At 44.7% G+C, this 22,015-nt stretch overlaps 1 protein-coding gene and 1 long non-coding RNA gene across 2 annotated transcripts in view; both read right to left on the bottom strand.

Annotated features, from left to right (window-relative positions):
* Nucleotides 1-7,459: 7,459 nt before the first annotated feature.
* LOC144146477 (uncharacterized) lies at nt 7,460-12,857 on the bottom strand. Its single transcript, XM_077678424.1, has 2 exons — nt 10,297-12,857; nt 7,460-7,667 (listed from the first exon to the last, which is right to left on the bottom strand). Exons 1-2 carry the CDS (start codon nt 12,855-12,857, stop codon nt 7,460-7,462), a joined length of 2,769 nt encoding a protein of 922 aa, XP_077534550.1.
* A 1,029-nt stretch (nt 12,858-13,886) lies between these two features.
* Nucleotides 13,887-22,015, bottom strand: part of LOC144146808 (uncharacterized) — an 80,116-nt gene continuing 71,987 nt past the window's right edge. The window contains exons 2-3 of the long non-coding RNA XR_013317717.1: nt 15,182-15,248; nt 13,887-14,121 (exon numbers count right to left, since the gene is read on the bottom strand). This is a non-coding gene — a long non-coding RNA (uncharacterized LOC144146808). The remainder of the gene's footprint in view (nt 14,122-15,181; nt 15,249-22,015) is intronic.

Genomic DNA, 22,015 nt, shown 5'->3' on the forward strand with positions numbered 1-22,015 from the left:
TTTTTTACGAACAGTAGCAACCGAGAACACCGTTGGTTTTATGCGAAATACCATCTTTTTGAACAAGCAATTCTTTTAACTTCTGGGCAACCAATAAAACGCTTGTGATTAGCAGCGAAATCCTGTTACATTTGCAATTGGTGGCATGGGTGGCATCGCTGCTTTTCGGAGAGAAATACGGTTGGTTGATGTATCTCGTTCCGACACTGCCCACTGTTCGGTACTAGCATAAGGTGTGCAATACCATGAACCCAAATCACAAGCATTACGTATTATAAATGTCTAAGCTTTCAATACTACTGAGCAGGCACAGTTGTTTGCGACAACAACATCTCAGGACACTTGGTTTGTAGTCCTTAAAGTTAAGACCAAAATGGCCTGCTTCGCACAGTACAGGGTGCCTTTACGAATCTGTTTTAACTTGGCACCGCAAAGTTGAACTTATAAAGGGAAAAAGAGAGCACAAGAGAGGTATCTCCAAAAATTAGCCAAAACAAATGCGGAAATGGTCGTGTGGGCAAAGGAACCACTAGAAAATAATCTGTCTTCTGACAATAACACCGCAAATACCCCTATAAAGTCCACACTGGCTGTTATCTCAATATAATATATAAATGAACTCACACTTTTTAAGGATGCCAATCTCGCATGCACATCGCCCTAAATTGCGTTCCCAATATTCAAACTTTAAAATCAACATCAACGTATGGAATAATAACTTATTATTTAACAGAAATATATTCTCTTATCCCAAACGCATATTCAAAAACGAATATTGGGAGGACAATTTTGCTCTCTTTTAATATCGATTGTTGGTGCCCTTACTGTATTTTTTCTGTCCTGTGAGCGCAATATCTACAGGACAAAATGCCTATCTGAATACTATTGAGCTGTTGCTAGGGATAGCGATTATCGTCCTTTATAACCGTGCTTTTGAGGTTTTACTCACTTCGCCGCATAAGCCATACTTTGGGCTTGTAGTACTAAGTATACAGCGGATATATGCGGAATAAATGCAGCGCGAACCGCTTGAGTGGCGTCTAAAGAACTAAAAGGAACCAAATAAATTCAGCAAGCGAAATTTGCGAGCATGGTCACGGCGTTATTTCTAAAGCCGGTAGTGGTTCCAATGCCGGTGCTGCTTCTTGCGCCCAGGCAGTGCCATCCTCCGCCTTATTATAGTATTGTACGTGCATGAGCAGGTGTTGGTGCCGGCTCGCTCACAATCCCCTGTGCAGTTACTGAGCTCGAAGAACTATAGGCAGAGCGAGAAATTTTTCATCGTGCTTCCACTAACAAATTACAGTTTTGCCCGGGCATGGGCCGGTGTTGGTGCCGTCTTCCACTCCATGTCCTCTATAGCTAGGGAGCTTAGAGTACAATAGGCACACCGACAAATATTTAATCATGCTTTCACTAACAAGGGGTGGGGGGATTTTTTCTGCTATATTTAGACCAAACTTGCGTCCATGATCTCTCTGGTTAATTTTGTTTCCACGGTAAGTTTCCTTTTCGTGCGCGATTGCAAGAAGTAGTTGCTGGTCATGCATCGGCTTGAACCATAGAGTTTCTTACAATATAACTAGAGGGGAAACTGGCGCTGCAATCGTACGCCTCAATGGTCGTGATGGGTAGTTGTGGATTCGGATTGGCGCTCGATGGCTCGTTGAACTCGCTATGGATTGCAGGCAGTTTCGTTTTCGTTTTGGATTTACATGAACGCATTTGCCTACGCGGGGTGTTGGGAGGAGTGATCAAAAATAAGTTTCTCCTTTAACTGCATGCCTCGCGTGCACTGACTCCGCCCTTAGTGGAATGTTTTATAACCAGAGTTGTGAATTCGGTTGCTTATCAATTCACTGCCGCACAGTGAGCACGAAAACACAAATGACGGCGCTCTGTGCGGTGAAGTTGTGTGCTAATTAGGAGTTGCGGCGCTGCTCATTCGGCAGAGCAATGTATTGTCAAAGCTGACGACGGTTGCGAATCGCTTGGAACAGCCACACGTTTCGTGCGAACGCCGGCTCCTACGGCGTAGAACACGGTAGAACAGCAGCACCGGCGGAGTGAGAAACTCTATGGATAGGAACGCAGCTTGATGGATGTCACTAATTCAGGCAAGAATAACTTCTCCAAAGGTAATCGGTTTCAATTTTTTATGAGCTCAAATCTTCTCTTACTATTACAAACCACCAGCGCCGAAACGTTTACAAGTAGTTATTAAAGAAGTCCGCACCCTGCAGTAGTTGGCGGAAAATGACAAACCTGCTCCACAAACCTCCTAGACTCCGCGTCTGCTTTTTATTTAAACGCGCAGTTTTTTTCGTACAAAACTGGTTTTTCGTCACCAACTTTCTTGTTCGCCATGTAATTTGCAAAGGGGGAACCGGGCAATAAGAGCATTCTTATCAAAACAACACATTTTGCGCAGCCACAAGCTCGTTTCGATCCCACGCAATCCGGTTCCAAACCTACCCATCATTCCCATTGAACCGTAAGCGCCGCTGCCATGTTCGCGTTGACACTAGCGCCAGTTTCCCCTCTAGTTATTTGTATGAAACTGTATGGTTTGAACACTTGCTCGGCCAGCCGAGCACGCACTGGCGGCATCCGCGACGAGCATTTTTCTGCGTGTAAAATTCTTGATGTTTTCTCGCGCTTTATCCGTTTACCTCCGAGCGATGGCCGCAATCTACAAACATATCTAATCTTTTGGGTAACCTAAAAAATTACCGAGAAAACAAGCTGCACCTCCCACTTTGGCTGGAGTCACGTGGAATCTCGCTGACTGTCCCAGGGACGCAAAAAACGCAAGCTCTTCGTGGGACGCTCACTCAAACAGCCATCCTATGTAAGTGTCCTTTTTGATGCGTTGCCTTTTCGCGCCTTTTAAAGCGAAGCTTTCTACCACTTCTCCGAAAGGTTTTTTGCAGCCGTTGGTGTCAACAGAAAACTCTCGAGAACAAATAAAGGAAGTTACTGACACCAGAAGGAATCAAACCTATAACGATTAGAGAAATGCAGCCAGAGCCAGTTGTCTTACCGATTGAGCTTCGACCCCACGCGGAGAAAGGGGAGACAGACGGTTCGCTCACTGAGCACATTTGCGGGTCTACCCCCTGCGTTCTCGCTAATTCAACGTGAAAGGTCCACGAGACCTCTCGCGCCACTGTGCGCTTCGTCCATGCCATTTGTGGGGGCTGTCTGCATGCGTTGCGCATGCGCCAGGAAGAATAAAAATTAATGGAAGCTCACACCAACACTTGTCATCGCACTTCTCCGTCTGTGCCGTCGATCACGTCATCTCCGTCGGCGGAGGCAGAGACGGAGAAGTGAGAGCGTCTGAAACCCCGTTTGAGCTTCCTTTAATGTTATAAAAAAAAGTCTCCACTCGTGTGCTTCTCCAACACAACTAAACCAACGACCGTTCATGAATCATGCATTCACTTAACCTTAGCAAAGAATATCTCTTTAAATTAATAAAGGGTGGGGCAAGTGCATATTCGCTTTTCTCTGCTTTTACTCTTTGTAGTGCCACGTGTGTGAGTTCAAGTGACTTCGTATGGCTAATCGTGGGTGTCGTTTACACCTTCCCTTTCCAGAAAACGTCACAGGGTAGATTGGAGCCCAGTTTTTTTTTATGCAAACATTTTTTTAAGGCGGGGAACTTAGTGCCCACTCTATTGCCAAAATCCCGTGCACGTCCCAAGAGAAACAATAATTCTCCAGATTTTTTGGTTCTGCGAACGCGGGCGATGGTGTCGCAATCCGCTCCAGGAGTTTAGACCATTGGCCCGCTATTCTTCATCTCCCTTCAAGGCTTGAAAAACCGACTAGTCGGTTTTTCAAGCCTTGAAAAAATAAAGCGGGAAAATTCTCGAACGTTTCTTAAAGATGGATTCCATATTTACGTGGGGACTCCACGGCTGCGGACTGCCACTTCTCTATGTAAATAATACGTAAATCTATAAAAAGCGTGAAAATATCTTTGTCCCACCAAATTTGATTTCAGAGTGCAACCGATTGTCAAAAAAGGAGAACTGGTAATCACCACGCGTTTCTTGAATTACTAAATGTATGCGCAGATAAAACATTAATTGGATGAACATCACTGCTAACCTTCATCGCCGAAGAAAAAAAATTTTGGAAGACAATCATCAGAATTTTTCTTACCTATATTGTGCAGGCCCAATCTCAGGTAAGCTGCTAGGTTTAGCAAGCCATCGATTTCCGGATTACCGAAGATGTAGTCTCCCATAGTGCTTGCCTGATGAAAAGTCGTAAACACATTTCAGCTTAAACGTCTGAGGACCTAGTATTCCTGTTCTGTGGGCAATAGAATAAAATCAAAACTTTTGAACAAGTCAATAAAAAGTACTCGTGTAAGGAGTTATCCTTTTACAGAATGTAATGAAGACTAATTTTTTAAAAGAGAACCAATGTGAGCAATGGTGAAACGCTGCGCGAAAAAAAACTCCGCCGGGTAACATACAAATCGTTAATGTAACCCTAAAATGAGCTAGTTTTCTGTAGCTTTACTTTTATTTTTTTTAAATGCCCAACGTAAGTACATATCAATCGTTTGAATCGGAATTTTTGAGAGACTTCCTAACAGCCACGATTATATCTACGCAATTTCGGCGCCCCCAGAATTCCCGAGAATGGAGACAGAGGTACAAATTCTCGAGTGCTGAACACGCAGTATCCTCCGCTCACTTGAAAAATCGTCTGCACGAGGGTCGTTTTATTATCTTTATCACAATCTTAATCAATAGATGTGTGTCTCAGGCAGTACAATGGCCTCTCTACCAGAGACCTATAAAACTCTTACACCAGGATATTAGGCGAAATTCCGGGCTGTAAAATGTTGATTTTTATTTTTTGACAGGTTTTAGTGTTGCGTGCTTTCTGAACATCAAAAATGACGGACAAAAAGAGAAAAAAATTGGACGAGGTAGGGATATCAGTTCGTTTATAACGCTTTCGCAAGAATGCTTGCGTTTTAGTTTTCTAATCCAAACCCTCGAAACGGCACAATGAGCGACTATGTTTATTTTATTTCTGTGGTATATGAACCGTTCGTCTGGAATATACACATGTACGTAGACAGTCATGGCAACATTTGCAGCTCTTCCCGGGAGCATTTCGTCGACGGCAAGATATGAATGCGTGAGGCGACAGCAGTTGTCTGAGAAAGCTCGGAGGGGTGAGAGAGAAACTGACGGAGAAGTGGGACTGCCAAGAGAGAGACAGAGGAAGGACGATAAAGATTGAACGAGGACATAAATGACATATAGAAGCGAAAGGCTGACAAACATGGATATTTCCTTACTACAGCTATCTGTAATTAATTGAACGCTGGCAACAAGGAAAGCGGAAAAGACCCAAAAGAAAGATGTGTGAAGGTCAAAGTTTACATATATTTGCCTTACTTTGTTACATGCTGTTTTTGCTACCTAAGGGATATAGCTTTCATTTCCCAACACAAAAATGTCATATTTTCTGCTGATTTTGCCGCAAAATTCGAATTTTTTTTTAACTATGGCTTGTCATTTATAGTAACCTAGGACCCACCGCGGTGGCTCAGTGGCTAAGGCGTTGTGCTGCTGAGCACGAGGTCGGGGGTTCGATTCCCGGCCGCGGTGGCCGCTTTTCTGATGGAGGCGTAAAGCAAAAACGCCCGTGTGTACGAGATTTCGGCGCACGTTAAAGAACCCCAGGTGGTGAAAATTATGGTAAATCGCTTTGTTTAACCCTCCCCCTTCCATTTTACTTAGAATAAAATCTTTGATTGAGCGCACGCGTGGCGTTTGTTATGCCTTCTTTGAAACGGCTGGGGGCATCATACGGTGGAACACATGTCACACCTTTTTTAAAAAAACACCCTACTCCATGATCGCACGCTCCACACGCTCCCCGAGGCCATTCGCCCGACGTCTTACTTCGACGAGGTGCTGCCTTTAACGCGGGACATCACCACGCTCACTTTGTTATGGACCTCTCTCGCCGCGTTTGTCTATGCCGACGAGGGTCCAAGGGGTGTGATGGGTAACTACTGCAGACACTCGCACCATACCACCCTCCCGCACTTACGCCCCACCACCTTCACAGGCCAGCAATGATGCAGACAGCAAGAGTGCTCTCGTAGACGTCTAAAATAAAGCACGTATCTCTCTCCCCATTAAAACAAGCTGGCTGATAGGGGTAAGGGTTTAGTACACTTCAATAAAATTTTCCCCAAAAGAAAATATAGTAGAAAGAAGGTTTTCTATTATGAATTTACATAACGTGTCTTCCGCTGTTCTTGTTATCGAAATAGTCGAGGACAGATTGGGGAACCTGGGTGTAATAAAAGATTAGGAATTGAAGAATTGACGGCTCACGTCAAGTCATGTGTTTCGCTCAATACTAATCTGCGCAATCCGAGGAGGCAGACGACCCCCGTAGGGGTAAGGTGAGACCCTGCATGTGCACCGTATGGTGGTGTTTCGGGCCGTGGCTGCTGTCATCGGAAGCTACATATTTTGACTGGGATCAGACTCAGAACCACGGGGATTATAGGTTTTTTCAAACTAACAGTTAACTTCCAATTCGCATTTGGTTAATGTTACATTGAAGGCGTAATATTACCAGAGATACCATGTCATTGAGGTCAGCGCTAAAATTGATGAAGACATGAGGGGAAAACCAGTGATTATGGGGATGGGATGGTGAAGAACTGTTGGGAAAGCGGCAAAAGAAATGCTTGCCAACTGAAAACAAAGTTTCAGTTGCGTGTACTAAAAAGAGACGTCGACAGAGCGTAACAAAATTTTGCGGTAAAGTTTAGACCACACATATTGTCATGCCAACTTCACGTTGTTTATTAGAAGCAGCTGAATCCTTTTCTTACGACGATAGAAATATCTGTACCAGTAAATGTTCTCCTGAAATTCAATGGTTTATTTGTTTCACTACACGCGATTTCCAGATTTTTCGGAGGACCCTACACGATCTCAGCGGTGGATAAACAGGTCCCGTCTACAAGAAGGGTGCAAAAGAAACAAGGCTAACCACGGGCAGGCCGCAATTACTTGGAAGGCGCCCACCAGCGGTGAAAGTTTGTTTTATACCACATTGAAATTATCTACGAGGGCATATGGTTAGCATAGCTGCAGCAGCAACAGGGAAACAAGGAACTGCAGAAAATGCTTGGTGTTCATTACTTTACGTCTGATATTGCTTCTCCCACGCTGTCACAATGTACCCGAGTTTACAGTAACATTCGCTACAATGAGTACTGTAAACTCGAGAAGACCCGACGCCGCGCTACCGTTCGGAACACCTCGCACTTTTATTTCTTCTGATTAAGCGCGAGCGCGCGCACAAAAACCCCGCGCTTTCTTCTCTTCTTCCAAGTGCTCGCGCACGCGCTCTCCCCCGTGCTCGAGAATCAACATCCTCCCGCGGCCGCGGTTGACTACAAAAGGCAGAGCCGCTGAATGGCGCGTCGGATTCGCTGTCCATTAGGTAGGAGAATCTCGTGGTAGCGCTGGACGCCATCTCTTCCCGGAAATGACTGGACCACACGGCCGATCTTCCAGCTCAGTGGGGCCACGTTGTCATCTTGAACCACGACCAGGTCCCTACGTGGAGTCTTGACGGGAGCGTTGACGTGCCGTGATGCGCTGATCGCAGAAGAAGCAGATATTCTTTCTTCCACCTGCTCTATAGTCGACGTACGGTTTCCTCTCTGTGCTTAGCACGTCGGCGCAGATCGGGTGCAGCGGACGTTGACATGATGCACTCTGTTTTCAAGGCCAGACTGACCGCGCGCTTCCCGATGAGGAAATCAGAAGGTGCGAGCGCCTTAATTTCGGTACTGTCATCGCTAACTGGAATGAGTGGACGGCAGTTCACAGCCGCCTCAACCTCCAACAGCACAGTCAGCAACTCTTCATAATCTAGACAGCTGCGTCCCAGACAACGTTTGAGCGAGTCCTTGATGGTACGGATCACGCGCTCCCAAAAACCGCCCCACCATGGAGCACGCTCAGCAATAAATTTCCACTCAATTCGCTTGGAGCTGGCATGATCTTGTATCTCTCGTGTAGACAACACTCGAAGCTGTCTTGCACAGCACTGGAAGGTCCTGGCGTTGTCCGAATACACAGTCGATGGTATTCCGCGTCTCGATGTAAAGCGCCGGAATGCGAGAAGGAAGGTTCGTGTGCTCAAATCCGAGGTTAGCTCTAAGTGCACCGCACGAGTGACTGCACAAGAAAACACAGTGATGAACAACTTCGTAGATGAATGGGAGCTAGTGCGTGAGTATAGTGGCCCACAGAAGTCCACACCTACGACGTCGAATGGTGAAGTCTCTGCTAGGCGATCCCTTGGCAATGGTGCCATAGGTGCTGACTCGGGACGGAGGCGCCTACGGCGGCACGGTAGACAAGACGTCAGTACATTTCGGACAGTCCGACGTCCCTTCAAAATCCAGAATCATGAACGGAGGTCGACCAGTGTAGTCTGAACACCCGCGTGTAGAAGGCGGGCATGCGTTGCATCGATCAACAGTCGGGTGAATCGGTGATCACCAGGTAGCAAGACAGGATGTTTCAGCTCCTCCGGGCTATCTAGTTCGTGTAGACGACCGCCCACTCGAAGTAGACCATCCTCGTCGATATCGGGTTGTGGGGTGAGCACCCTGGAGCTTGAGGGAAGTGGCTGGCCTCCACGATGTGCTGCGAGCTCGGAAGGAAAGGCAGTGTGTTGAACAAGTCGCAACCAGTACAGTTCTGCCTCGTTAATTTCCGTTGCTTGGAGTTGGCCAGAAACTGACGGCTTGCTTGGGGCAGCATTACGGTAGAACCTCATAACCCACGCAGTAACTCTGAGTAGCCTGGAGAGGCGACTATAGCGATCGAGGTCAAGCAGGTCGGCAGACTGAAGTTCCGGCCCTCGAACAACCCCAGCTGGGCACACGTATTCAAGCTCTGGAGACAGGTGACTCGTTGGCACTAATGGTAAAGTGGTATTAGGCCAGTCCTCTTCGGGAATTCTTAACCACGGTGGTCCCGTCCACCAAATCGTCTTTCGCGTGAGAGCCAGAGCCGACTCTCCACGAGTAAGCAAGTCAGCGGGATTGTGAGCACTCGTGCAGTGCCGCCAGGGACACAGTCTTGTTAATTGTTGAATGTCCGTGACTCGATTTCTTACGAAAGTCTCCCGGCGACTTGATTCCCCAAAATCCAGTGCAGCGCTATCGCTGAATCGGTCCAGAATGAAGCAAGACAATCTGCAAACTCCGGAACTTGTCTTATGTAGCTCCACAGCCTCGAAGCGAGAAGACATGCTAGTAGCTCCAGTCGGGGAAGGGAAACAGCCTTGAGTGGCGCGACACGGCCTTTACTCATAAGAAGCTTCGTGGTAAAGCTGTCGTCCGAGAGGTGTTGCCGGACATAAACAGCCACTCCATAGGCTAGAGGGCTTGCGTCAGCAAAAAAATGCAACTCGAATTTTGCACGGCCCTGAGATTCTGGGTAGCTGACGCATCTGCGAAGTCGCAGAGCAGACAGGGCGGGCAGCTCTGTTACCCACGCTTTCCACAGCTCTTCAACGTCTGGCGGTAACGGATCGTCCCATGCACAGTTGCGTCGCCACAGACGTTGAAAGATCAGTCTAGCTCGGACGTGAAACGGGCTTATCAAGCCTAGAGGATCAAAGAGCCGTGGAAAGGCTTGTAGCACAGTTCGCTTGGTGTATGGCTGTTTTGAAACGCAGGAAGACACGGCTTGAGTTGTCAGTATTATTTCGTCCGTTATGTGATCCCAGTGCAGCCCAAGAATCTTCGAAGTAGGCTTGCTTTCTCCAACGTTCTGAAGAGAAACAGAGTCCGCAACGAAACGGTCATTCAGTACGCCGGAGTTAGAGCACCACTTCCGAAGTTCCATGCTGGCATCGCTGATGATGGTAATAGCTGCTTCGTAAAGCTGTAAGGCTACCTTTTCTGACGATGTGCCGATGACAAGGTCGTCCACGTAGAAGGATCGCTGTAGGCGAGCTGCTATTTCTGGATACCGGTCCTTCCACGTTTCGAGATGATGCTGTAAGGTAGCTGCCAAAAGAAACGGGCTAGACGAGGCCCCAAACGGCACCCTTGTCATTCGCCATTCAACTATGTTTGGACTTGGATGCTCGCTGCTTGGCAGCCGATCAATCCACAGAAACCGCAGAGCGTCACGATCCTCTTGACGAATCGATATCTGTAGAAAAGCCTTTCGGATATCAGCAGTCATTACGACAGGATAGCACCTGAACTGCAAAAGTAACTGCAACAGCTCGGGACCAAGCTTAACTCCTTTGTCCAGCATGTCGTTAAGCGATGGCTCGCCTTTCTCGTGCGATGAAGCATCAAATACCACGCGAACCTTCGTCGTTACTGCCTCCTGTCTGACAACTGCGTGATGAGGGAGGAAGTAAACTGTTTCCCCGGGGACCTCCCGCTGCACCACTCGCTCAGCATGACCTTCCTTGAAGTATTCGCTGATGACGGCGTCGTACTCTTCTAAGAGATTGGGCTGATGTTCAAAGCGTTGTAGCTGCCGTCGAAGTCTGCTTTCCGCGACAGCTCGGTTAGTGCTGGACATAAGACCTGGTGTTTCGATCATAAGTGGCACGACGTATCGACCATCTTCCTCGAGTCCACTCCGAATTTTCACGAACGCATCGTAGTCTTCAGCCTTAGACTTCTCAGAAGCGTCCGTTATTCCTATAGCATCCAACCTCCACATTTCTGAGGGATCAATAATTTGGCAACTTTCGTCCGGTCCGTCAACGCAACCCAAAAACAGAGCATTCGTGCTGCTGCTACTCACCAGGGGATTGTGGGTACTTGAGTAAGGACCCTGGAGAACCCAGCCAAACACTGTCTCAACGGCGCAAAGGCAGTCGTTGATGCGCTCGATGCGTCCGCTCACGAGTCTCCAGTAGTTGTCGGAGCCCACCAGTACGCTTATAGTCGGTGTTTGTGTCTGCCCCTTTTCAGGTTCGTCGGCAACGAGTAACTTGCGGTCGCGAAGCAGCTTCACCACTTCGGTTTCCACGGGTGGACCCTTTACCGTGCAGACCTCTGGCACTTCAAGAGCATCGAGGGTAACTGGACTCAACTTATAGCGGCTTCGTAAGGTGATCGCCACCTTCCGGCACTGGTACGACCGCGGACGGTTCGAGCTGCCAAAAGTAAACACGGCCAAGTCCTCCACTCCAGAAGCAGGCAGGGCCAGCTGACGACACAGGTCACTGCTCACGAAGGTTCGTTGGCTCCCAGTATCGAGGAGTAGCCTGACCAACACCGGCCGACCGCAGTCACCAGATGCCCACACTGTAGCAGTTTGGAGCAGCACCGACGAGGAGCACGTGCTGCTGGCAGGAGCTGTCGTCACGTTACGATCTCGTTGTGGAAGTTGCTCACAATCGGTGTCTCCGTCACGGCGAGCAGCAGTCGTGGAAGTGGTCCCCGATCGCTCCCAAATGTCACAAAGGACGGTTATGTGAGGTCCCGAACAAGTATCACACTTGAGTGTCGTGCTAGAGCGGCAGCTGCGTGCCATGTGCCCTTGTCTCGCGCATCTAAAACAGCAGCGGTTCTTTGAAAGGCGGCGTCGCTTCTCTTCGACCGTCAAGACAGATCGGCATTCCTTTGCCTTGTGGCCCTGACTATCACACAGGCAACACATCAGTGGTCCTCCCGGCGGCGGATCCGTTGAACTGGATGCAAACCCAGCCGCCAATGCCAAGGCTGACGGCAAAAGAGGAGATGAATTTCTCGGCGGCTGTCGACCTGGTGACCTTTTCGACTCAGAATTTGACCTCAAAGCCCGACTCTCCTCCCTGCTCTCCACCTGCACCTTTAAAAACGCCATGATGGCCTTGACTTGCTGCTCTCGAGGCGTTGGCTCGGCGTTGGCATCGCTGGTTGTCTCCTTCATGCGCTCGCGGTATTGAAGTGCCAGGTCTTCTGACAGCGAGCGCATGAGGACTTGGTTCAGGATCACCGCGTACTCGGAAGCTGGAACGCCAAGGCTCTCGAGACAGCCAGTCCTGAATTGTACCTGCTCGTACAGGTCTCGGAGGAGTGCCACTTGCGTCGACGATTGAATCGGTGCGATGGAGAGTAGGCTGTCTACGTGGTCGTCCACGAGCAGTTCTGTGCGTCCAAACCGGTCGGTGAGGATCTTGACCGCCTGCCGGTAATTTGCGTCGTTTAGGCGAATCCATTCAACTGCGCGTTTTGCGTTTCCGGTGAGGTAAGATCTTAAATACTTAAATTTCTCTATGTCGGGTAGGTCCGGGTGGTTATGAATGGTCGCCTCAAAATGGTCCCAAAAGCCCTGCCATTCGCGTGGTTCGCCAGAAAAGTGGGGAACTTGCAGCGTCGGCAGGACAACCCGCGTTGTGAATGGACGAGAGCCGACGTACGGCGGCGGGTTAGGATGGGCTGCAGGGCGGACGCCTTCGACCTCCACGCTCTGCGGTTGAACTGGTGGTGGGTCCCCTGCAGTTCCTTCGCCGGAAGCTCTCATGGGCAACCGCAGCTCATTCAAGGCCGACCGCAGCCGACTGATCGCACGACATATGTTTTCTTGATATTCTATCACGTCGGCAATATCCTGGTCGAACTCGTCGCCTTCGAGTGCTTCCCCGATCTTGTCATCCAGTTCTTTCAGTGAGCGCTCTTTACTTGCCAGCTGGTCTATGGCCTCTTGCAGGTCACGCAAAGACGGCGAGAGGCTTTCGTAGATCTCGGTGGCTGCCTTCAGCAGCCTCGTGACGGCTCCACGGAGAGCGCCTCGCTGACGGCGGAGCTTGTCCATCGGTCAGGACACGATGCCGGTCTTCTCCCGGGTTTCACGGCACCAGAATGTAAACTCGAGAAGACCCGACGCCGCGCTACCGTTCGGAACACCTCGCACTTTTATTTCTTCTGTTTAAGCGCGAGCGCGCGCACAATAACCCCGCGCTTTCTTCTCTTCTTCCAAGTGCCCGCGCACGCGCTCTCCCCCGTGCTCGAGAATCAACAAGTATTTATTAAAAAAAATTTGGCCAACTTTACTGACGTGAAACTTGGGGAGGGGTAAAGCATGCAGTGTATAAGTGTATTCTTGGCGCCTCGGTCGTTTTGCGATTTGAGGTGAAACCGTTTGGAGGTAAGGTGTACAGCTTTGCTGTAAAGTAATATTTCTTTGAAGAACGAAGTTCTCTAGCGCGAGCCGTAAACGGGTGTACCACTGCAGTTTTATTACGTGTTAGAAGCGCTCAACGGGGCGTAAAGGAGAGTCACCGCGTTTTAACGTGAATACCCGACACGACGAAAACAACGATGACAGGAGGCGCCTACACACTCAACACCTACGGGGCTCCTCCCCAAATAGTACTTACCGTGACTGTTGCTTCTATCGGGTATTGTGGCTATTTTTCCTTAGGTACCTCTTGCTGATTTCGTCCTTAAAGCCTCCAAGCACAGAGTACCGCAGATAGTCATATGATTCCACGCGACATTAGTGAAAGTTTGCATAAATTCCTACACTATGCTAAGCAAGTACACGCCAGTTCAATGTTTCGCGTGAACATCCGGATGGCGACTTTCATCCTCACAGTGGGGCAAGGCCTAACCTTGGCGCCATCGCATAACCGCTAATTCTGTCCATCTGCAGCACACCATTCTCTGCAGAAGAATTAAAAATATATGCGGTATGCTTCACCAACGAGGCTACCACTACACAGAAAAAGTCTACCCAGTTACACCACATACATTTGCAACCAAAGAGTCAATACACACGTTCTCTCGAAACAGTGCTATACCATGGTAACTGTTGGTGTATGAAAATTCTCAGGCATCAATAGACTGGTGCGAAAGCAGTTTATTTTAGCAGCGATCGTGTCATCATTGGGCAACCACGAAGAAAGAGGGCGCGCACTGATCACTGCTTCAACCCATCTTCATCTTCTAGCCACAAAGAGATTCAATGCAGCCTGGGGGAAGAGGTGCCCGCTCCTGCTCGGTAGGTGCGGCTCCATCGGACCGTTCAACGGCGGGGCTGTCAGCGCTCGGCATGGGAGCAGCCTCCACTGTGGTTTCTGAAGGCACAGAAAAAAAACCGACAGCTGGTAGCTACAAACTTTGCATAACGGGCGACTGAAAATCGAGTAATGAGCATCACGAGGCATTAAAGAAGCCACATTATAAGGTAACTACCAGCTTAACAATATGCGAATGTATTTTTTTATTAAATATCGGCTGAGCCTACAGTAATTGAAATGGTCAAAGACATACCCCAAAGTGCGCAACGGTTTCTATGTTTGTGTTTTATAGCAAATAAAACCAAACATCGCTTTGTTTAGATCCAGTGCACCCTGCTGTCATTCTTCCAGAAGTCAAAATATCAGGAAAGCTCAAAACCCCGCATTTCTTTTTTCGCAGAGTTTTATTCAGGCAAATTGAAGGTTTAATAATACCTTGAGCAAATACTACAGAGAATAACGTCCTGAATGGACAAATGTTTTAGCTGGGTGGCACCAGAATCTGGAAGGTGCAACCTTGATCGTTTATGAAACAAAATATGTAGAGGTCCCAGCGCAGAAGCCGTAACTCGCATACTATATAGCAAAGCAAGGCTGAAATCGGCGTGCAGAAGAAAAAAGGAAACAGAGACAGAAAAGAGCTAAACTCTACAAAAGGTTACTTCATAACCATTCAAAATGTATTTTTTTAATTGATCCTCTTTGGATATGCATTTCTGCCTAACTGAGTTACACCGGGGCCTAATCGGAGTCTGAAGATTGCTTAAATGAATATGGTAGGCGTGGTAGGTGCCTAGAGTGAAAAAATCAGTCATTTATTTTTAATAGTAAAGGCGGCAAATTACGTCCTTCATCCTCTGAACTCTGATGCATCAAGCAATGCTCAGTTATCTTTTTGTTGAACCTCCGATTATAATTTAAAACCGATCTATTATAAATTAAATGTTTTGTCATTTTAAGTACGTCCTTCCGCCGCGATGTGGGCAGATACATATTTTACACTTTTTTATGTTTGTAATGCTTGAATAATTGTGAAAGCACACCCAGACGTTTTAACAAGAGGTATAGGAACCCTAGGACTGAAACTAATCATACGTTTTTCTGTCAACCTTCTTACCCGACACAAGAAGAAGACCGGAAATAGCCAGCGCAAGGAGCACCACTTGAAACTTCATGATGATAATCTGGAAGAACAGGAAGGCTCTGAGACCCAAATATACGTAACGACATTTTACATCAGAATGTTCAATCATCACAGCATTGATTTAAAAGTGTGAAGTTGAATTTTTTCTAGTGCGAACAATATCATACAAGCCCATAAATTTGAGATGTACGCCACGCACCATCTTTGTTTTAGTAGTGCTTCTCAAAGAAGTATTTGAATTCATTTACGTGGTTTAATAAAGTGCATTGCCACATTTCATAATGTTTTTTATCATTACAGCACAGAGGAAAAATCTAAAACCCTTAATTTTGCTGGCAAAGTATTTATAATGCCTTTGGGATTGTAGCAGCTACTGTGGTAAATTGGTTGCAATTGTACTCCTCCTGTGCTTGTAAAAAAATATGTGCTGCCTTGCATGCAGTGCCAATTCTGAAGTGATTGGGAAGTGTTTGTGCCTGCAAAGTTTTCGGTACATCAGGTGCGTACTGTGGCGTAGTTTATTGTATAGTAGTGGTCAATTTAAAAACTGTTTGTATATATGTCGCCGCAAAACAGCCCTACCCCAAATACAGTACGAAGTTCCGGCTCGCGTACCGAGCTACTAGTAGGTCCCATACAGAATCTTCCCTCTGCTTCCAAAAAACAAGGTTAAAAGTTCAGAAGCAAGAAAATTGTCTTTGCTTTCACTTTGCTGTTATTGTTTTCCCCACTGGCTTGTACTTACGATAGCTATTATGCGAGATGTTCGTGTCTTAGGCTACCGTGTGCCTGTGTGCGCGTCGGCACTTTTAGTGTGGACGGACACTGCCATTTTAGTTTTCCAGGGTGGGCGTTTAAACGTGTAGCGTTTAAACTGCCGAGGTATTTTTGAGTGAAAGCATCGAGATGCTTGCAGGTACTCTGTTGAATCGATAAAGTTACAAGAACACCTCAGTGCTTACTACACAAACATTTTCCCTTAAGGCTGAAGTGTATAGTAAAGTTATTAACGTATCTCGGCTAAAAAAGTGCTTGTTTGCTAATAAGAGTTTAAAACGAAATACGTCTAGTCTTTTTTACATGTAATGAATGTATCACTTTGCATATAGGGGAAATTTGGTACTCCTAAACGTACGTTTTCATCGTCGACATTAACGTTTGAAAAAGTCGAGTTTATGACCACATTTTTGACGTAAAGAAATATTACTATCAGCCACAGTTCCTTTCCAAAATAAAAGCCTCACCTTGAAACGGCAGGTGTCGAGCTAACCAAGTGGACCCTGAGGATGAACCTGTGAAGAAATCACCGAGTGCGGTGTGCTTATATTGTTCTCACTGCAAGGACACGTGACATTTGAAAATTCCTAATGTTCAATTATGTGACGCCAGGTCAGGGTTTCTCAAATTAAATGTCACTGCTGGAACTTATAATTGAAATGTCAGTTTTTGTTCTGTGCAGCCGTTTACTCGTCATTAATCGGGTCTCGATGTTTCAATGAAGATATGGCCTCGTAGCAAGTACCTGACATTTATTTTGCAATGCTATCATGCCTCACATTACCAAAAAAAAAATACATGTATAGGCTGCTTTTGACAACTCAGGTTACTGGACCGCGGGAAATGTAAAAATATTTGTTCTGGTGCTATCAAGCCGGAGCCTAGAGAGACCAGTAATCCCGCAGCAGCGAGAGAGTATATTGAAACTCTTAAGCTAGAGGGGGTATTGCACCTACGCAGGATAAGCAAAAATTTTAAAGATACCCAACGACTTTTGCATTCTTCTGTATCCGATGGTATACACTAAGCTTGTGTGTTTACTTAGCAAAAAATAACTATGAATTATTTTTGTGGCAGAGAGGAGCGTTTGCTCACCAGTGAAATTCTCAAGTTCGAAGCTCGTACAGAATAGTTTGGACAATCGATCTGTAGCCGTCGGAAAAATCGTTAATTGAGGCGAAGGTCCAATAGAGCTACAAACATTAATTTGAAAGTGTTGCTTTCCATATCTTTATGAAAACGTGTTTTCCCTGGCACTATCCGCACACAGGGATATTTAAAACGCAATTGTCAGCACTCAGTATTCATGCGATCTAAAACGTTGCGGCCGATTGGCTTCAACAAATCATTTTTCGGATGCATTGAAATCGTCGAACAACCTCACAGGATAATATATTCACAGGCATAAGCGTAACGATAGGCCCCAGCAAGAAAAACCTGCCCGAAAACTCTTTTTGAAAGGCTGCTCTTTACACCGTAAAAAAAACCTCCGGTTTAGGGAACAACCCAGAACTAATGAATTGCGGAGCACTTTCCGTAATTTCAAAAATGGACATTTTCAGGATAACGAAAATCTTGTTATACGGACTTCTTTATCTCTATTACTGAACTTACATGCATACTAAAATGTAAGGTTTACGTTTCCTTCTAGTTTAAATTCCGTAATTCAGAATCTTACGGAAAGCTCCCACTCTGCCAAACAACAATCCCCCTGCTCGAATTTAAAGTGTTCGTTCTCGTCTAACAATTCCGTAATTGTTATGTATTAACCGTGGTTTGGCAGTGGCTTGAGTAACCAGATGTCGAAAACATACAGGCGTTAAAATGTCAGTCCAGTATATTTCATCAATCATGTTCACCTTATGTATGCACGCAGGCAACGCCTGTAGCCCTCTCTCCGGAAGTTTCTGACACGTGGTGGGTTGAACACAAAAACAAACAATTTATTTTTAACAAACTGAACCCTTTGACCTGTTCCGTGGCATCGCCTAAAAGAGAGAAAGAAGAAAAAAATCAGAGCAATCCTCCGCTCCACGCAAATTTAACTTTAACACCAAATTTGTCTGTGTTAGATGTTTATCTGCCTAATACATACAGAGAGAAAAAGAAGTCACGGTGAAAAGCTGTAGTACACAGCTCGACAAGAGCGCAGCCCCCTCTCTACTCAACAAAAGCGTCGTGAGAAAGCGAGCGCAGGTATAACAAAGAAAACCGGAAAAATAAACAATAAAGAGCTTCTAGTCATACATTTCTTTGTATCTCATGAAATACCCGTTATCGGCAATGGGCGCAGAGAAATAAGCAAACAAGGAAGCTGTGTATACGGTTGCATAGCCGAACTAACCAACTGCTAATTTTCTTTTTGTCCAAACTGAGCCAAATTAGGCCTATGGTTTAAAGTAGCGTTTCTACTTTATATGGGACATGAAGACAGAGTGCAAGTTCGGGTTCACTTGAATGCCTCGTTAGAAACTCAGTGACTTTTACGACAAATTTTCAAAGAGTTTTTGAAAATATTCGAAGGAAAGAATTCAAAACGCACATCAAATTGTTTTAAGGTACCAAATGAGAAGCAAACAATGGAGTTTTCGAAGGGGACGGTTAAAAAGGCAACAAAAAAAGCCTGCCAAGGTGACGTCCCACTTTCCCCCCGTTTTCGCACGACCCCGTTGGAAATGGCACGTCCTTTGTGACAATGCAAAATAGCAAAAAAATGCACACAATTACACATATGAAATCAGCGTTCACTTTTCAGAAACAAAGAATATTACCATACAATTTCACTAAAAATACACATCAGCTCTTAAATTTCAGTAAACAATAAGTAAAATTCAAGATTCCACCCTAAAAAAGCAGAAAACCCGTCATCAGTTTTCATGAAAAAATAATATTACAGTACAAGATATCATGAAGTGAAAAAAATTACCTCTAGTTTTTCAGAAAGAAAGAAAAGTTGCAACACACGCTTGTTACTGTAGTTCTAAAAAGTACAAGCCTAATTTCTTTTTGAATCCTTGTTCAGATTTAGCATTGCGTGCCATTTTTAGAAGTTTGGTGTGTATATTTAAAAAGTTGGAAATCTGGTAGCTCAATTTCTCGGTACCGTAGTTTGTACGAGTTTTTGGTTTGGTGTATATTATCTGCCTAAATTCGTATGTATGTCTTGACGTGCATTTTCTGTAAACGGCATTAGGGTCAGTCCTTATTTCGTGATGAATAGTTTAAAAGAGTTTTTATTTAGAATGTTCATAATTAGAATGTTCATAATTGTCAATACCTGATCTTTCTTAAAAAAAGACTGACTGATTCGGGGGGCGTTTTCCATTATGCCTAAGACCTTTTTTTTGAACCGTTAAAGGTTTTCTATGTTTCTTTTTTCTGTTGAACCCCACACTAGAAAGGAGTAGTTTAGGCGAGAATGGACTGAACTGTAGTACAGTCGCCTTTTTAACCAAGCTGCTAGTAAATATTTCACCTTATAATTCATGCCAATGCACTCGGATATATCCATTCGAAGTTTCTCTATGTAAGGGGACAACGTTAAATTTTTATTGAACACAATTACAAGGAATTTGTGCGAACTCAATTGTTCTGTAAATTCGCCTCGGAAATGGAGGAAAACCGGTTGCCCTAAACTTTTGTTACAAGCTCTAAAAATTATATATTTTATTTTTTTGTGTTTATATTCAGTTTATTTGTACTAAGACAAATCCACAAATCTTCAATCCATTAATTTGTTTGTCTTTCAAGCGGCGCCACACCTCTCACAGAAAAAAAACAGGTTTGTGTAACCTGCATACAATAATATATTCTGGGTTAGACACAAGTTACCAATGTCATTTATATATAATAAAAAATTAGCGGGCCGAGAATAGATCTTTGTGGAATACTGTACTTAATTTGTACAAAGCTGGACCTTGCGTAAGCAATTTCAGAGCATTGAAGGTGATTGTGCAAGTAACTCTTGAATAGACTGAGGGACGTTCCCCTGATTCCTTAATAGCTAAGTTTCTGTAACAATATATCGTTTTTGATAGAATCGAAAGCCTTTTTAAAATCTAGAAACACACCAATCGTAAAAATGTTTATTCGTAGTTATCAATATTTTATCTTTTACATTTATTATTGCCATTTCGGTTGATTTTTGTTTATGGAAGGCATACTGTCGTTTGGCAAAGATATGGTTATTTTATAGAAGCTTAAGATTCGTGTAATAATTGCCTGTTCTATTACTTTTGAAAAAATGGGCAGAACTGAAATCGGTCGGTAATTGTTCATGTCATTTGTATCCGCAATTTTGAAAATTACGGAAAGTGGAAATTTTCAAAACATCAGGAGAATCACCAGAATTTATTATCAGGTTGCATATATGTGAAGTTGGCTTACATAGAGCTTTTGCGACTGCTTTTATCTTCTGTATTTTAAATTCATCAATCCTACATGCCCTCCTGTTGTTTCGTTTTTGAGTAAGCTCAGAGTTTCTGATTCAGTAACGGCAAACAAAAATATTGAGCATCCAGTACTAGATGGAATACAATGTTTCTTACTGAGATTATCTGTGTGTGTGACCGTAGCAGCACCCGATCATAAAAAAATGTTTGTTGAACTTATACGCAAGCAAACTTCACGTGCACTGTTCTCCGTCAATAATAATGTCAGAAATAACTCGTCTCTCGCCCTTCGCCATGAGGTTATTAATAATATTCTAGATTTTCTTGGGGTCGTTAGAAATAGCTGCAAATCTATTTTCAAAGCATGCATTACGCGCATTTTTTAATGGAATTTATTTGTTCGTCACTTTTTTAAACTTATTAAAAACATCATGATTTCTAGTCTTTATGAACGAAGCAATGAGTTCTTTTTTCTTTGATTCTCCTAAGGAGACCACAGTCAGTCCTTGTTTTTCTTATTTTTTGTTTCTCTTTAGCTCTACATTAGGAAATGCTAAGTTAAAATTGAAACTAATTTTGTGTGCGAACATGTTGTAGGCATCTTTAGGATTGGTCACAAGCAAAACTGGGTTCTATTAGGTTACTGCCATTACTTTCCGAAATATCGTAATAATATTATAATTTATTATTCTTGGCGTGGTGGGTGTATTTGTTGCAGTTTGTTTATGTCGACTTGAAAAGGGTGTGTAAAAAATGAAGATTGCCATATGATCACTAGCATCTGAAATTATTAAACCTGTTTGCAAACTGCTTGTTTCGTAATTCGTGACACATTATTTAATCAATGTCTGAGATACCACCGTTACTTGTGTTGGGAATAATAATAATGTTTTTATACCCACAGGGAAGAAAGATGTCCAGAAGATGTTGTGAAGAAGATTTTCGGGATAATAAATCGTCAATAAAATCGCCAGTTACGATTACCGGCGTACGGATAGATTCACAGTATTGCAAAACATTTTCTAATAATTCCAAGAACACAGTCAATGTGCCAGAAGGGAGTCTGTACGCAACAAAAAATACTTTTGAAACATCTTATCTTGTGATAGATTCGTAGTGAGTATTACCAGTAGAAAATTATCTGACAAGGGCAGAATGTACCTTTTCTTTGACGTAAATGGTTACGCCCCTCCACTCATATTGCTCGGACACATTGATGCACATCTATACACGGTAAAGTGCACATTATACCAGTCACCTGAAAACAATGCTTCAGAAAAAGCTAACAGATCAAAATTATGACTAAGCGTTTGAAGGAGCATATGAACAGAATCATTTTTATTTTTTAGGCTTTGAGCATTAAAGTGAAACAAGGAAAACTGCTGTTTGTGACGTAGCGCATCCCAACGCTTGAAAGAATCGCGATCAAGATAACTGTTATGTGCCGGATAACTAGATATTTTAGTACGAAATACCCCTTTTGTGAGGAGTAAGAATCCTAAAAAATGCAGCAAAAAGACTTAACTCGCCCAAAATTTGTTTAAAGGTGTGGTTTTATAAGAATTTAGTAAACCCTTTGGTGTGATTCAATTACTCGGCTACATGGTGGAATAAGCAACTTTCACTTTTAGAATACCCT

The sequence above is a fragment of the Haemaphysalis longicornis genome, unplaced genomic scaffold (assembly GCF_048455015.1).
Source record: "Haemaphysalis longicornis isolate Haplotype H1 unplaced genomic scaffold, Haemaphysalis longicornis Haplotype H1 scaffold_7, whole genome shotgun sequence".
Lineage (NCBI taxonomy): Eukaryota > Metazoa > Arthropoda > Arachnida > Ixodida > Ixodidae > Haemaphysalis > Haemaphysalis longicornis.

Coding starts and splice junctions, on each gene's coding strand:
- LOC144146477 (XM_077678424.1), bottom strand. CDS start 12,857: ATGGACAAGCTCCGCCGTCAGCGAGGCGCTCTCCGTGGAGCCGTCACG. Junction 7,668..10,296: donor CAGTTACTTTTGCAGTTCAG/GTGCTATCCTGT, acceptor TTCTGCGATCAG/CGCATCACGGCACGTCAACG.